General features: G+C 37.5%; 1 protein-coding gene across 5 annotated transcripts in view; it reads right to left on the reverse strand.

Moving 5' to 3' along the window:
* The window catches only part of LOC107999224 (discoidin domain-containing receptor 2), a 228,438-nt gene that overhangs the window by 49,355 nt on the left and 164,871 nt on the right, over positions 1 to 14,212 (reverse strand). For 4 of the 5 annotated variants that reach the window (XM_062077201.1, XM_062077196.1, XM_062077197.1 and 1 more), the window contains 4 exons: positions 12,104 to 12,280; positions 4,246 to 4,385; positions 3,765 to 3,972; positions 1,436 to 1,591 (listed from right to left, as the gene is read on the reverse strand). In XM_062077201.1, the coding sequence (XP_061933185.1) occupies positions 1,436 to 1,591; positions 3,765 to 3,972; positions 4,246 to 4,385; positions 12,104 to 12,280 (681 nt within the window). The remainder of the gene's footprint in view (positions 1 to 1,435; positions 1,592 to 3,764; positions 3,973 to 4,245; positions 4,386 to 12,103; positions 12,281 to 14,212) is intronic. The other variant, XM_062077200.1, reaches the window with a different exon arrangement.

Genomic DNA, 14,212 nt, shown 5'->3' on the forward strand with positions numbered 1-14,212 from the left:
TTTGCCCGTGAATCGATGTATGTATGTGCTGTGTATCGTTAAAATGATGGCTCGAAAGGGGGGCGAGTATTGAATTGGAAAGAATTGGAAATGCGATTTATTGTGGAGAATGTTTATCTATATGTTGCAACGGTAATGTTGTTTTGCAGAAGTGAAACTTGTGCGAAGTTTCATTTTGTGGGAAGAATGGAAATTGAAAGAAGGCGAATCATGAAAGAAGTTAAGTTAATTTCGACAACGAAATAATTTTTTTTTTTTTTGGATTTTACAAAAATCGACAATAGTGAATAAAATTATTTTACCGTGGTAGTTTGAAATTTTTCTCTGTATATTGCTCGATACTACTCGAACCGCTTATAATATAGAAATGTGAATTTTTACGTTCATCGCGTGTTATTATTATAAATAAATAATTTTTTTCGCAACAATGTAGCGAGTATTTATTCGCGCAATAGATTCGAAACAAAGTTTCTCACGTGGATTTATCTACACATTCATAAATTTTCACATCATTCGCATAGATATTTTATGAAACAGAAATATTTTGTGTATTAAATTTGCACGAAAGTACGATTTTAATATTTTATGACGTTTTCCTTTCATTCGATAACTCTATTTAAACGTTCTGGCATGTATAAAACAAAATATTTTCAACGTATATATAATTCTTTTATTCGAAACCCTGTTAAATATCTCCCTCAAAATTATAAGTCCTACATAAAATATTTTTCCTTTTTTCCAATAAATCCAACAAATAATTACGAGCATATGTTAATACTTATTTCCGACATTAATTTATTTTAAAGTAAAACATCAAAAATTAAGTACATATATTTAATTTTTTGAATATAAATCATGGATAAAAGAAAAGTTAAAAATAAATCTGACAGTTGCGATACATAAATTTTAAATTAAAATTAATCAAATTCTAATTAAAAACGTAAACTCCAGGAAATATTCATTTTGATTATTTCTTTATAAAATCGACAACGTTCATTTCTCCGCATTTCGAGGTATTGTTCGATCCATTCCTGACCGTTCAGTCAAGTCAAGGGTCAATCTCTGGGTATAAAAATTATCCGACGAGAAGTCGTTGAAGATCGAAATTTTATTTTTTATTTTTTTTTGTTTCTTTCTCTTCAACAGGTCGACAGAGAGAGGATCGTTCCGCGACGAAAGATCGCGGAGCACGATCGTGAATAAAAGGAACGAGAGAAATAAAAGGGAGAAAAAGCGGACGAGAGAAAGAAAAAGGTCGTTCGTGATCGGCATTCAATTTTCGAAGCTTGCAGACTCGGAAGAGCAAAAAAGTGGAAAAGTCGGGGGGAGGGGAGGAGGGAGAGAGAAGAGAGAAGAGTGGAAATCACGTGGAAAATTACGAGAGGAGCCCTTCGATGCGACAATAGGAGAAAACCGACTCTGGTGGTAGACTTACGAGCATTATCGTTGTTTTCCTCCTTATTAAAAGTGGCCTTTACTTCGTCTCTCTGCAGTGGACCCTCGTTATTCTGATAGGGGATGCCGGTCGCCGATACAATGGCGCTCTTGTTCCTCGGCTCTTCATCGTCGGTGTTGTTCCATTCGGAGATTACTGCGCATCAGGGATGAAGACTAATGAAATTTTCGCCCATCAAAGGAATTGTGCGTTTCGTTTCATCAGAAATAAGGATATTTTGAAACGAAGAGGTATTTTTTCGTATTCGATAATTGTAGCAAATTTTGGGATTGTTCTATATTTCTTCGATTCTATTCTACAAAAAATTAAAATTTTTATCGATTAAAACGTTTATTGATCGTTTAAAAATATCATTCATTTTCGATTGGTTCGAATAATCGATAATGAAATTTTATAATAGTAGTATTTCTTCAAGATTGTCGCGATTAAAAAATATTCTTATACGAGATGAAAATGAGATTAATCCAAATTGGTTAATTAATTTTTCACGTCACGTAGCATTTCTCTATCTGAAAATAAAATATTAGGGATATTAGCAAAATTGGACTTGAATCTTTAATTGAAATAGACTCATCTATTCAAAATACAGGTCTATCCATCTATCCTCAACTTGAAAACTTTTCGATCTCAAAATTCACCAATTAAGTTAAATTCCAATTCGATTATAAAAACTGTCCAATACAAATAGTCGTCGAATCATCGATTACATACGAGTTCTTTTTTTTTTTTTCTACAAAATAATAATCTTTGCTTCAACGTTTCTTAATCAAAAAATATGATGGAAGGATTCGAGCCACGTTTGCAAAAAGTAAAATGGCGCGAATCGAGGCGGATAAGGACGAAGGAGGAATTCGAATCACTTGGATGGCGAGCAATCGAAGTTATTTGGTGAGAGGGGGAGGAAAGAGAAGATCGAGGGAATGATTAACGACGGTTTCGATGCTCACCAAGGGAATCAAAGTTTTCGAATATGTGCGTCTGTGCCAAGTTTCGTTTCTGCTTCGCGGCCACGTGCTCCGATTCGCGCAACGTGCCACGGATACTTTCGCCCATTTCCTCGACATCCGATGCCTTCGAGCAACGCGAGCGAGAAAATCGATTTTGAAATTTCAACTCGAAGTTTTGTCAATATATTTGGGAATATTTTTCAATTGATCAAAAGGAAGTATCAAGTGATTTGTTGAGTTAAATGCTATTTTGGAATTTTTGTTAATGCATTTGCTGTTGAAATAGTAATTTTACATAGGGATTCATGATTTCTGTATGAATTCTTTTTCGGTATGTCACCAATTAACATCTAAAAAATTATCATTTCCAACAAGTATTAAATTCAACAATATCTCTATTTGAGAATATTTTTTGATGAACTATTTCGTTCGTTTTAAAATAAAATTAAGATCTAACGGGAAAAAAAGAACAAAAAATTTTGCTGCACTTCAAATATATAAAATATAGATTTTACGATAGATACGTTAAAAGAGAAATTTTTAGCGAATGAAACCATTCACCTTCGAAAGCACCTTCGATTCATAACGAACAAGGGTTTCTATCACGATTTCTCCGGACGAGCCACGTTCGAGAACCCATTGTCCCATCCAACGTTGAACGTTCTGTTCTGACGTATCGTCGACAGCGGCTACCCGATTATCCCTCATCTTTTTCCAACGATCCACTATCACCATCCACGTGACGGACGGTGTCACCCGAAATTGGAAATCGAACGATCCACATGCGCAGAGCTCATCCGTTCCTTGATCCAAAGTGATCGCGAATACCAGCTTCGAAACGCGCGCCGGATGCCGTGGAAGAAGCGTGGCAGCTTTGAAATCCTGTGTGAAGTTATTTCGCTCCTGATATCCCCACCTCCTCCCCCCCTGCTATCACGATCCCTTTCCTGTTTCTCGTCTTATCTTCGTCACCGGCGAGATATTTTTTCCTATTTTCACCCTCCTATCGTTTCATCCCTCGCGTGAACTCAGGGAAAGAATGACGCGAATGAAACACTTTTTCTTTGAGATAACGTGGGGGAGAAAAGATGGATAAACGATGGTTGCAATTTGTATTGTTGGAAGGAACAGTTACTTCGTTGTATAACGTTGATATGTCGATGAAATATTCGAATATATCGTTCTTTAAAAAAAAATGTCTACTTTGTTTTAATTTTACGATTGTTTTTGGACGTTGAAATTATCGTTTTTTTTTTTTTTATTAAATTGAGCTTCACGTGTTCGAAAAAAGATAAGGAACAATCTCGCGGAGGAATCTTATATGGAATATAAAATTTTTATCCATTTCGTGTTTCCCTTACCCGATTCAAAGATTACTTCGCTGAGCATGATCCATCGTGCCGCAAAGTACAATTGAAGCTTAAGAAAACGGCCAGCTCGTGAGTGAAGCTTTATGGTAACGTCACGCGCCTGTTCCAATACAAGGTCCGGTATGTAAGAGAAATGGACAGGCTCCCCGTTGAACTGATTCCCACCGGCGCCAAGATAAACCTTTGCGTAGGAGAAGACCTAAAAAAAAAAAAATGAAGCGTGCGTTGAAAGGATTATAGAAATTCGATGGAACAAATCGAAACGGAAATTCTCCTTCCGTCGTCTCCCTAATTTTTCTACCATTTCTTCTATTTATATTCCACATATATCGAACGATCATCGTAAATATCGTAATCAGTTAGAATATTTGGATTTTATGATAAACATATAACGATTTCTTCCGACAAATAAATGAACATGCATCATCTTATTATCGAATTCAATGAAAATATAGTCGAAAATTCAACGTACCTGCACATCTTTGGTGAAGTAATTGTTCATGTGCAGGTGTATGGCAGTGAAGTTTCTCGAATAATCGAACTCGAAGGTAATTTCAACGGGACGACCGAGCATGCTTGGCGTGTCGTTTCTCCAACCGACCCATTCGTATCCTGAAACGGGCAAGAAAAAGAAATGGAAAAAAATCGTTGAACAAGGAAACAATATCGTTTGAAAAGAATAATAAAAAAAAAAAATTGGAACAAGAGTACACGGCGAAAACATTCGATCAGCCTCACAGTTTTAATCCAGCCTCGTTACAATTCCACCGCACAATGTAACAAAAAAAAAAAAAAACGAAATGTCTTTTCATCGATCCTTCAACAATCGCGATGAATCGATGAATCAAGAAGCGTCCATCGTTCGACGCAGTGGCGTCCGATAAAAATCGAATCCGCGACTAATTCGAGTTTAACAACGTTCGCGATCGGTTGTAACACAATTGAACGGTCCACTGTTTTTTCAGTCCCCCCAGTCCATACAAATGTACGTTTTTTTCTCTCTCTCTCTTTCGTTTCTCCCCTCCCCCCTTTTTTCAATATTATATTATATGCAGGCTGTCCATTTTTTTTTTGCAAAAGAGTATTTCACGTTTGCAAGGAAAATAAAATATTCCCCTTTTAGCGATCGAATATTCTAATAGTCTTCATTTAAGTATGTATTGCAATTTTACCCATAAATTTAATCGAAACACATCAGGATATTACGAAAGTGTATACCAATTCAATACTAATCAAGTACAAAATTTTACATCTAAAATAAAAAATCCCTTTCTCCCTCCATAAACTTACTAATTTTTTCCAGTATCGACGCAATTCAAAATTATCGCAACAACGCGTCTCTTTCTTTCTTCTCGCCACCAGGTGCATACATACACACGTACGCGCATTATTTATTTTTCAGCAACGATGGGCGGCGATGAGGCTCGAGGAACACTTGCATTTTCGGAAAAATGACGCGTTGCTGGCGTGGCTGGATCCGATTGGAGCGGGACACCGATAAACGGGACAATAAAATGTGTGTAACATAAATAATCGGGGAATCGGGCGTGACGCGGAAATTTGTTTGGCTTCCGTGCGGCGTGAACGGGGGCGCCCCGTTCCCCTATCAAACGAACAAATTGTTTCAACGTGAACGCATTTGTTGCAAATTGCGCGATGTCCTTTCAACGCCGCCCAACGTGCCCAACCTATTTTCGGTGCCGAACGACAGCTGGCCTTTGAATGTTGCCTTAATTAATCGCCGGCTGAATGCGAAATAGTAGGCGTTCCGTGCAATCTGCCACTCGCGCTCCTCCAATTTAAACATCCCGGCTTTCGTCGTTCTTGGGGGAAGAGTTTTCTTGCTCTCCCTTCCTTTTCTCTTCGTCGTCCTTTTTTTTTGCACCGACTCTCTCGAATTTATTTTACTCGAGCGAGACGCGTTGAGAAAATTTTGTCGTAGCGAACGAATCGCGCGCAGCTTGCTTTGTTAAGATATATAATATTTGTTAAAATATTGTTGGACTGTGCGTTACGAAGATGGATCCGGATTTATTATTGGTAATCAAGAAGGGAATGAAATTTATGCACGGTGGATTACGAGTTGGATGTTCGAAAGATTCGCGAGATTCGAAATGTAGATTCAAAAATTTTTTGTAGAAGGTGTGGGAGCGGAAAGGTTCGTCGGCAGAGCAGATAACGCGATCGGGCCACAAATGAAAAATCTCGTTTCGAATCTCGATCTAGCAATTCGATCGACCAATTCTTCCTCCTCTCCTGTGATATGTTACTGACAAGACCATTAATGGATTTGGAACGAACCCTTCTCTTCCATTTTACTCTTTCCTCTGGATCTAATTTCTAAATATCCATTTCATCCAAATCAAGAATTTTGTTAAAAGTTAATTTGTTACACTCTCGAACGAATTAAATTCTTTTACTTCTTGGAAAATTGTAATTGATATTGAACATTAGAGCTATAATATTATAAATCTAAATAAAAATTGATTGGAATCAAAGTATAGTTAAATTACTGTTTGAATAAAGGCCGATATTAATTTAAAAGTAAGTTAAGAGTGTTTGCAGTACTTTCCAGTAATTGCAGAAATAAAAAATTTGGAAGCAGTTAATTTGACTTGTTTTAATCCCAGTGTTAAGTAGGCCACTCCGTGTACATGTGACGAAAAAGAGAAATCAAAGGGACACGAAACGTTCTTACTCCAAGTTAAGCCTTACTAACGAGTCAGCTCGAAAACGCCTAGCACGGAACGTCCTCCCAGCTTACCCAACTTTCCTCCGACCAACCCACACCTTCCTCCAATCCTAGCGCCGATTAACAATCAACCTTCGTGACTCGTCGAAAGCCTCGTCGACCCACCGTTCTCAAGTTTCAGAAACAAGCAACGTAACCAAACGAAGGCAAAAGCGCCCCCTAATTTATATTCGTCGGCTTATATACCATTCTTGCTAATTTCCTCGGATTATCCTTGTAGGCATCGATTTACTCCTAAACCAGTACGATATTAATCACTAGACAGCAGATTTTTTAGATACCTAAATCGTGTTCAAATAATATACAGTCGACTAATATACAGAGAATATTATATTAAATATTATATTATATGTAACAATATCGTTCAATTCAGGAAAATGTCAACTTTAATTTTTCGTATGAAAAGCGTGAGGAGAGTCTCAAATTTTGGGTTTAAAATCTATTCAACAAATAGAGGAAACTATGCCATCGAAGTGACATTTCGATTCAATCCGATATCACAATCGAGATATAAGTGCTTAAAGTTTCTATAGCAGTTACAGCGCGGAGACTATGAATGGATCGTTTCTTCTTGGAATTGCGTATTATGTCTAAGAATTGCATATGTTCTTCCAGGAATCGCGTCTGTCACTTGTCTGAAGTTTGGAATAGGTTATGAGACGAGGTACAAGCGAGAGACGTGAGAAGGATGGAAATAATAAACGATCAAAAATTACTTTTTCTTTACACGAGGATATCTCTGAAACCGGAAGTCGTATCGAAATAAATCAGAAGGCATTTTAAAGATGAAAGTTTCGCGCTTCCAACGATCTCTGGCTCGTTGATAGAAAATCATTATCTTCGAAATTACAACCGTTCAAAGTTTTCCTAATTTTAACAGAATTTTTAAAAAACTTATGACAAAGTTTATCCCTGGAAAAATATTCGTTCATAACGTTTCCGAAGATTTTAAACTGATTTTTATTTAAATTTTAATTTCATTACCTTTCGATGACCCGATTCTCCGGTCGAAACCTATTTTTCGGATCTGGAATCCATTTAAAATGTGTCGGTAGATACGCGCCGCAAGGTTAACGAAACACGGTGAAAATGGAAGAGTTTTGGGGGATGGAGCCGCAGCGGCAGTTATTGCACGGATCATACCGTCAGATACCACGATTTCGAGCGTACCACGAACACACCGATCCCCATGGGAAGCGCAGGGATTGAAAATGGACTGCAATAACCCTAAAGCCGCCCGCGACCGCGAGTTACACGTTTTTTCCTTTTTTTTTTTTTCCAAACCCGGCTCCTCTCTTACTTTTCGCGGTCCGCTTCGAATTTCCGCTTTAACCGGACGCTGCCTGCGGTCTCCCCAACGAACTTTCGTCCGCGCGCGATTTTCCAAATTCCACCTGAATTCGCTCGCGAGATGAATTCTGCGAGAAGTTTCCCTCTGACCTAAAAAAAATAATTTCTTTCGAAAAATTTGATACCATCATATCCTAATTAAAACGATCAATTTCCCCCGAGTTGAGTCAATCGTCAATCAATTATTTTTGCTTAAATGTTCGTTGCTCTCTTAAATTTTAAAACATTCGAATAGAATATCGTCCTCTCTCAATTTTTCATTTACATTTAATTTTCTCAACTTATAGATCCCGATTATCGAGAGCAAAGTAAATTTTAAAAGTCTCTACTTTCGATTATTATTTTCATCATTCACGGAAAAGGTTTTCACACGATGTAAAGGAAATCAGTCGAGCCACACTATATAGGTATATTAAAAGTTATTAAAAGTTAAAAAGTTTCGTTTTCAATTCAGTATCGATGGGCAGCTTCGCTCGAATTTTCCTTCCAACCTCTCCCTCCACCGGTTTCCTCCATCCCTCCCGACAATGTTCTCGACCCGTACACCGGTATTATATCGCTCTGATCTATCCGCCTTCGTATAAACCCCCACCCTTAATATCGTCCCTCGAGTAAATAGTTTCCAGTTTCCTGTCGTCGCCGCCTTCGACCGCTATCTACCATCAATTCTGAACATTCAGAGGGGTCGTAAGATAACCACCGTGCTCATGGATATATACTGCGCCGTGAACTCTCCGCAGCACGATGATTTTCTCACTTAAACCGTCCTCAAACTATACGGCCGAGCGTATGCCGGCCGTAAAACGGTACACGTAACGATATTCGCGTGTTATCGATTTGTAAGGCGAATTTTAGACGAGGCAAATGAGGAGGGAACGTATCGTTACGATCCTAAATAACGAAAATGATCGAATAACCTTTAATGTCGCGTGATACAGCAATATGTTTTTAACAAATAATCGTTAAATAAATAGGCATTGTTTTTTTTTTATGATGACAGACTCTTCCCATTCTTTAAACAAGATTTGACGTTCGAAAAGAATATCCTTTGTACGAAATCGATAGAGATATTAGGAAGAATAGCCGATGTGAAAATCGCTATGAACGCGTTCGTGAAAATCGAGTTTTCAAAACTGATCGTACGAAAAAAAATTTGCTAATTTTGGGACTGGACAGGGAGAGGGTGAATTAGATAGAGAATTATGCGAAATGAAATGGAAAATTTTTTCATTTCCATATTAGCTTATTCTTTTTTACGAAATCAAATTTCGATATTCGATATTCGAGTACACGAATACCCGATTACTTCTATTCAATTTCGATTTCTTTTTTCCCCCCTGTTAAAAAACAGAACAGAATTTGAAAATGCAATTTTTACTCCACGCTCTTTATTTATTTTCGTACGTGGAATCCTTCGTATCCCCATTCAGTTGAGAATTCTTCTACATTTGACAAGTTTTCAAACTCGATTTCCACGAAAACGAATTCTCACACGAGAAAATGTTATTTCTTCTTTTCAACTTATCTCTACATGTAGAATCACACTCAATTTTGATTGCACCAGCAAGAACCACTGGAAACTATTTCTAGATCCAGAAACTCGATATATTTAAAAAAAAAATACTCGATAAATTGATTTACTTTTACAATAACCATCACAATTAAAATATTTAACCCGAATACCATCATAATCACCATGAAAGTGAATCAGGAAAGACTGGAAAGACGGGATAACAAGTTCGCCGAATAAACGGATTACTCTTTTCCATAATTTTATCGTCGAGAAAAGAAAAAAAAAAAAGGAAAAAATTCAATCTCCCTTCAATTCTTCCAAATAAAAATTCATATCGAAGCGCCGCCTAACTTTGTACGAAAGATCACCCGTACACCTTCGCAAGTGATAACAAGTTACGATTCGTTTTTCAGAAACAATTTACCAAGAAAATTTATTAATTCGGGGGAATCGATCGAGGCGGTCTCCTCGAGATTTGGGGGAGGGAAATGGCAGAGGCAATATTGGAATCAGAAACGGCCCCTGTCCTCCCCTTCACGTTTGCTAAACTGCAATCCGAAAGTTATTACCTAATGACCTAATTACTCACTCCATGCTGACGTTCCCAGCTTCTCCCGATTCCCGCGTCCAATCGTGGAAACTTATTAACGAGGATGGAATGCGACGAGAGAGCATCGACGTTAAAGAAAGTTTGCCCAACTTCGTGGGGACAACTTACGTAGCTTCTTTCCGATTCGAAGGAATGGACGAGAGAGATATTAGATACCGGCCTAGAAAAAAGTATTTCTCTTAATTGGAGAAATACGTACGGCCTCGTTTCTTTCCTCAACTTCGCTTCTTCTCTAATTGGTTCGCAATTATCGATTATTTCTCACGATCGCGGTTGTGTAGAATAATTCTAGGTGAGGGAATTGATGCCTCTTGACTGTTTCTCGAGTGAATCGTCACTTTCGAATAGAATAGAATAGAGGAAATTTTTGATTCCAACATTTTCTGCGTGAAGAGACGTACTAGAATTTGATGAAAATTTTTCCTCTCAAAATCATTCGACCGTAATCCGAAACACTTTTTGTTAAAACTTTCACAACTTTCTGAATAATCGAGAAAGCGAGTTTTACCTACTTACAATTTAAAATTGCACGAACAAAATGAAATAACATTCGATCGATTCGATCATTCGTTCCTGGAAAAACGATCGAGAAAAATATCCGAGAAAAATAACGGACAATCCTTATACAGGATAGAAAAGAAAAAAAAAGAGAGAGAGAACTTTCGAACCCTCGTATTTTCACGAGTCTTTCAGAAATAGAAATAGGGATGCAGCTGCACGACGGGGTGAAGGAGGAACGATCCGATCCTCCTCGACTCCAAGAGTGGGACGAAGGTTTTAAACAGGGAATAAAGAAGGAGGGAAGGATTGGTGCACGCAGTCTCGACGGGTTTAAAAGTTTAAGAAGCTGAAAGTACGTAAGCTCCCCCCTCCCGTAAATGGAAAGACACAAATGTATCCTGGGAGCCGGTAAACAGCAGTCGTGGCTCGCAGTCTAGGCCGCGGTTCAATATAAATGTAAATTGGAACAGATTCGAGTGTGGCGCGGAACACGGAGGAGGAACAGGTCCAACCGACCTTATATATATATATATATAACTCGAAGTCCCAGCATCTTGGAATTCTCTTATCACTATCGAGGATAAGTCTACACACCTGGAATCGACGGGGGGAAAATTTTATTCGCCGTCCAAAGCGATGGAATTCTGACCCGTCGAGGGCTTTTGTTGATCGGTTGTAATAGAGTCGTTCGAATTACCTTCGATCTTCTGCTTACAAAATTGAAGATCGGAGAAGGAAAGGAGGGGAATTTTTTAAGGAGGAAATTCTTCTCGTTCTTCGCGATTTTCTTTATTAAAAAATTAAAAAATTTCCTCATTAAAAAATGTAATCGAGTTCTTTTTATTATATTTCAGTTAAGATCGAAGATATTCGTAGTTTGTATTCAACTGTGAGCAGAAAAAATAGAGAATAAACTTTCTATCTCAATTTCTTTGTTATTCTTACGTTATTGAAGCATGGTCTACATTCACGGTTCGATCCAGGCGAATTTAATCCCGCCGATGAAACGAATAAAAAGAAATTTACAATTGAGATTTAATAACACTCAAGAAAACAGGGCCGAAGGAATATTGTTAATTCCCCGGGAAAAAGCCAAATAATACCAATTGAACTTGTTAGCTCGAAACGATCCTGTTTTCTTTCTACCCCCGCACAACATTTACCTTTCTCCTCCTTCTTATTAACTCCGGCCGAATTTCAACGATCCTCCTTTACGCGTAATTTCAGAAGAAATGCAAAAGGAAAAAGGAAGGGTGGTAAAAGAAAGATAAAAAAGATAAAGAAAAAAAAAAGACAAAGATCCGAAACGAAACAACGCTACGGGAGAGGAGAATAAGCGAGAAGAAAAAGACTCGAGGAAACAGTCCGTTAGCAAAGAAAGAAAAAGAGGGAGCAAAAAAAGGAAGATAAAGATTCGAGAAAACGGAAACTAAGGGGGAAAAAAGAAGAGAGACAGGAAAAAAACGATGCAATAAGCAAAGAACGAAGAACGATAGATGAAACGTAGGATGGAACGTAAGACGGTTCTATCGCGGTAATCTAGACACGATCAGAGGAGAGGGGAGGCGTAGCGTTAATCTCGTTGGAGCAGGAGGCAAACTCACCTTTCCCGTTGCCACTGTCCAATCTGAAGTTGTCAGGGCCCTTTTGCCCGTCGACAAGTTGACCGAGCCCCCCGGAGAGGTAACCTCCTTCTTCCCTGCCGTCGTACGTCCTGTCGGAAAGGTCAACCTCCGAGCCCCTCTTAATTCCTTGGGGCATGGAATACGACACCAGACCCTCTGCAACCAGAACAAAAAAGGGGTTGCAATAGGGGTGTCGCGAGTGTTACCTATGTATCGTCAGGAGGACGTTTCAGACATTTCCTCGTCGCTTTATAAATCGTGATAAGATTACGGCTCGTTGAACGTAATAAGGAAAGAAAGAGAGAGAGAGAGAGAGAGAGGAAAGTTTGTTCAAATCTGGACAACGGTGGCTTCTTCTGACAATTTTTGCCCCGTCGTCGTTTGTAAGACTTTCTTCTCGGTTTACCATTATTGAGCTAAGAGTAAATGAAATCGGAATAATGAAATTAAATGATGGATAAAATTCCTCGTAATTGAGTTCGTACAACGAATTCTAATTTGTCGAATGTCGATCTGAAATCGGTCGAGAAATTTTAAGTAAGCTAAGTGGATTGTGTGCTATTGAACAGATTGAACAGATTGGATTGATTTAAGGAAAATTTTATATTCGTTTAATGACAGTTTAAAACTTCGTGTGATATTCGCGAATCCCCCCTTTTTTTACATGTTAATCGTTCAATAATTATTGACAGTTTCAGCATTATTGGCTTGGTTTTTAAAATTAATAAACCAAGTAATATTGGCGATCAAATTCTTGAATCGAAGGCGATCAATGATAGCCGCGAATCATACAAAAATAAAATATACAAATATCGATATAAATATAGAGATATTTGACACTTGATGGATTGAAAGTTTATAAACAAGTTTATAATAAGTGGTGGTGGATTAAAAACTCGATTTAATTTAATAATCGATTCGAAAAGATAAATCCATTTCTCTATTTATTAGCTTAATCTGATTTCCTAAAAAAGCTTTTATTGAAGAGATACGAAGGAATTGAATAATTTAATCTTTGCACGTCCTCATCAACGCATCAATGCTCCACTAAATCCAGGTATTTTTATTCGAAGACGGAGAAACGGACAGATGTCAATATGGAAAAAAGACACGACGCAAGTTTCGATGGCGATGCGCGAGAAACAACAAAATGCATTCTTAATATTCGCCTGGAATGAAGTCGAGAATTGGGAAGAAACGAGATTAAAAGCTTTTGTATTAACCATTAAACCAAAAAAAGAAAAATATATATATATAATTATAATTAACAAATGGAATAAAAATGGAACACATTCAATTAAACGTATCTCAAAAAATCTTATTAAATATGTAAAAATAATTCGATATACTTCGATTACATCTCAACAAAAAGTTTTTAAATTATAATTCTATTTTGAAAGATTCTAAAAAATTCATTATTTCGAAACCATGGAACGGTGTTGAAAATTAAAAAAAAAAAGTAGTAAAAGAAATTACACTAAATCATGGCTCGTATGTTCAATTAGCTATTATCGAATAAATTCTTTATTACGAGGATTATATTTTTTCTAACTTTTTTTCCGTTGCAGATATCCCATTAAAAAATAAAGCAGTGAAATGGCAGCGATTTCGTTTTTTTTTTTTTTTATTCCTTTGTTTTCCGATAAAACGACGCGATAAATTCCGAGCGCAATAAAAATACCGTATCTATATTTATCATGGTGTTGTTTCGCTTTATACCGCGAGGCGAACAAAAGGGGTGAGAAAAAAAAATGAGCCAAGAAATATATATATAAATACTCACGTGTACATAAAGGCGCACGCGTGTAGAGAGAAACACGATTGCAGTAATTTCAACTACACAATCACCGTCCGGGCATATGGAAAATATTTTTGTTCTTGTTACAGTAATTGCACCACCGGCTGCCACCGAAATTGAATACGGCGCAGTCGTTTACGGTGATGCTGTTTTTCACCGGTAACGACGCCCCCAATGAAAATATCGTTCGCTTGATAATTCGAACCACTTTTTTAACCGTCCTATCATTCAACCACGCGCGCGGTTGATAAAGGGGGATCGATAATAGGGGGATATAGCAATGTTTACCA

Source organism: Apis cerana, linkage group LG7, assembly GCF_029169275.1.
Source record: "Apis cerana isolate GH-2021 linkage group LG7, AcerK_1.0, whole genome shotgun sequence".
Taxonomy (NCBI): Eukaryota; Metazoa; Arthropoda; class Insecta; order Hymenoptera; family Apidae; genus Apis; species Apis cerana.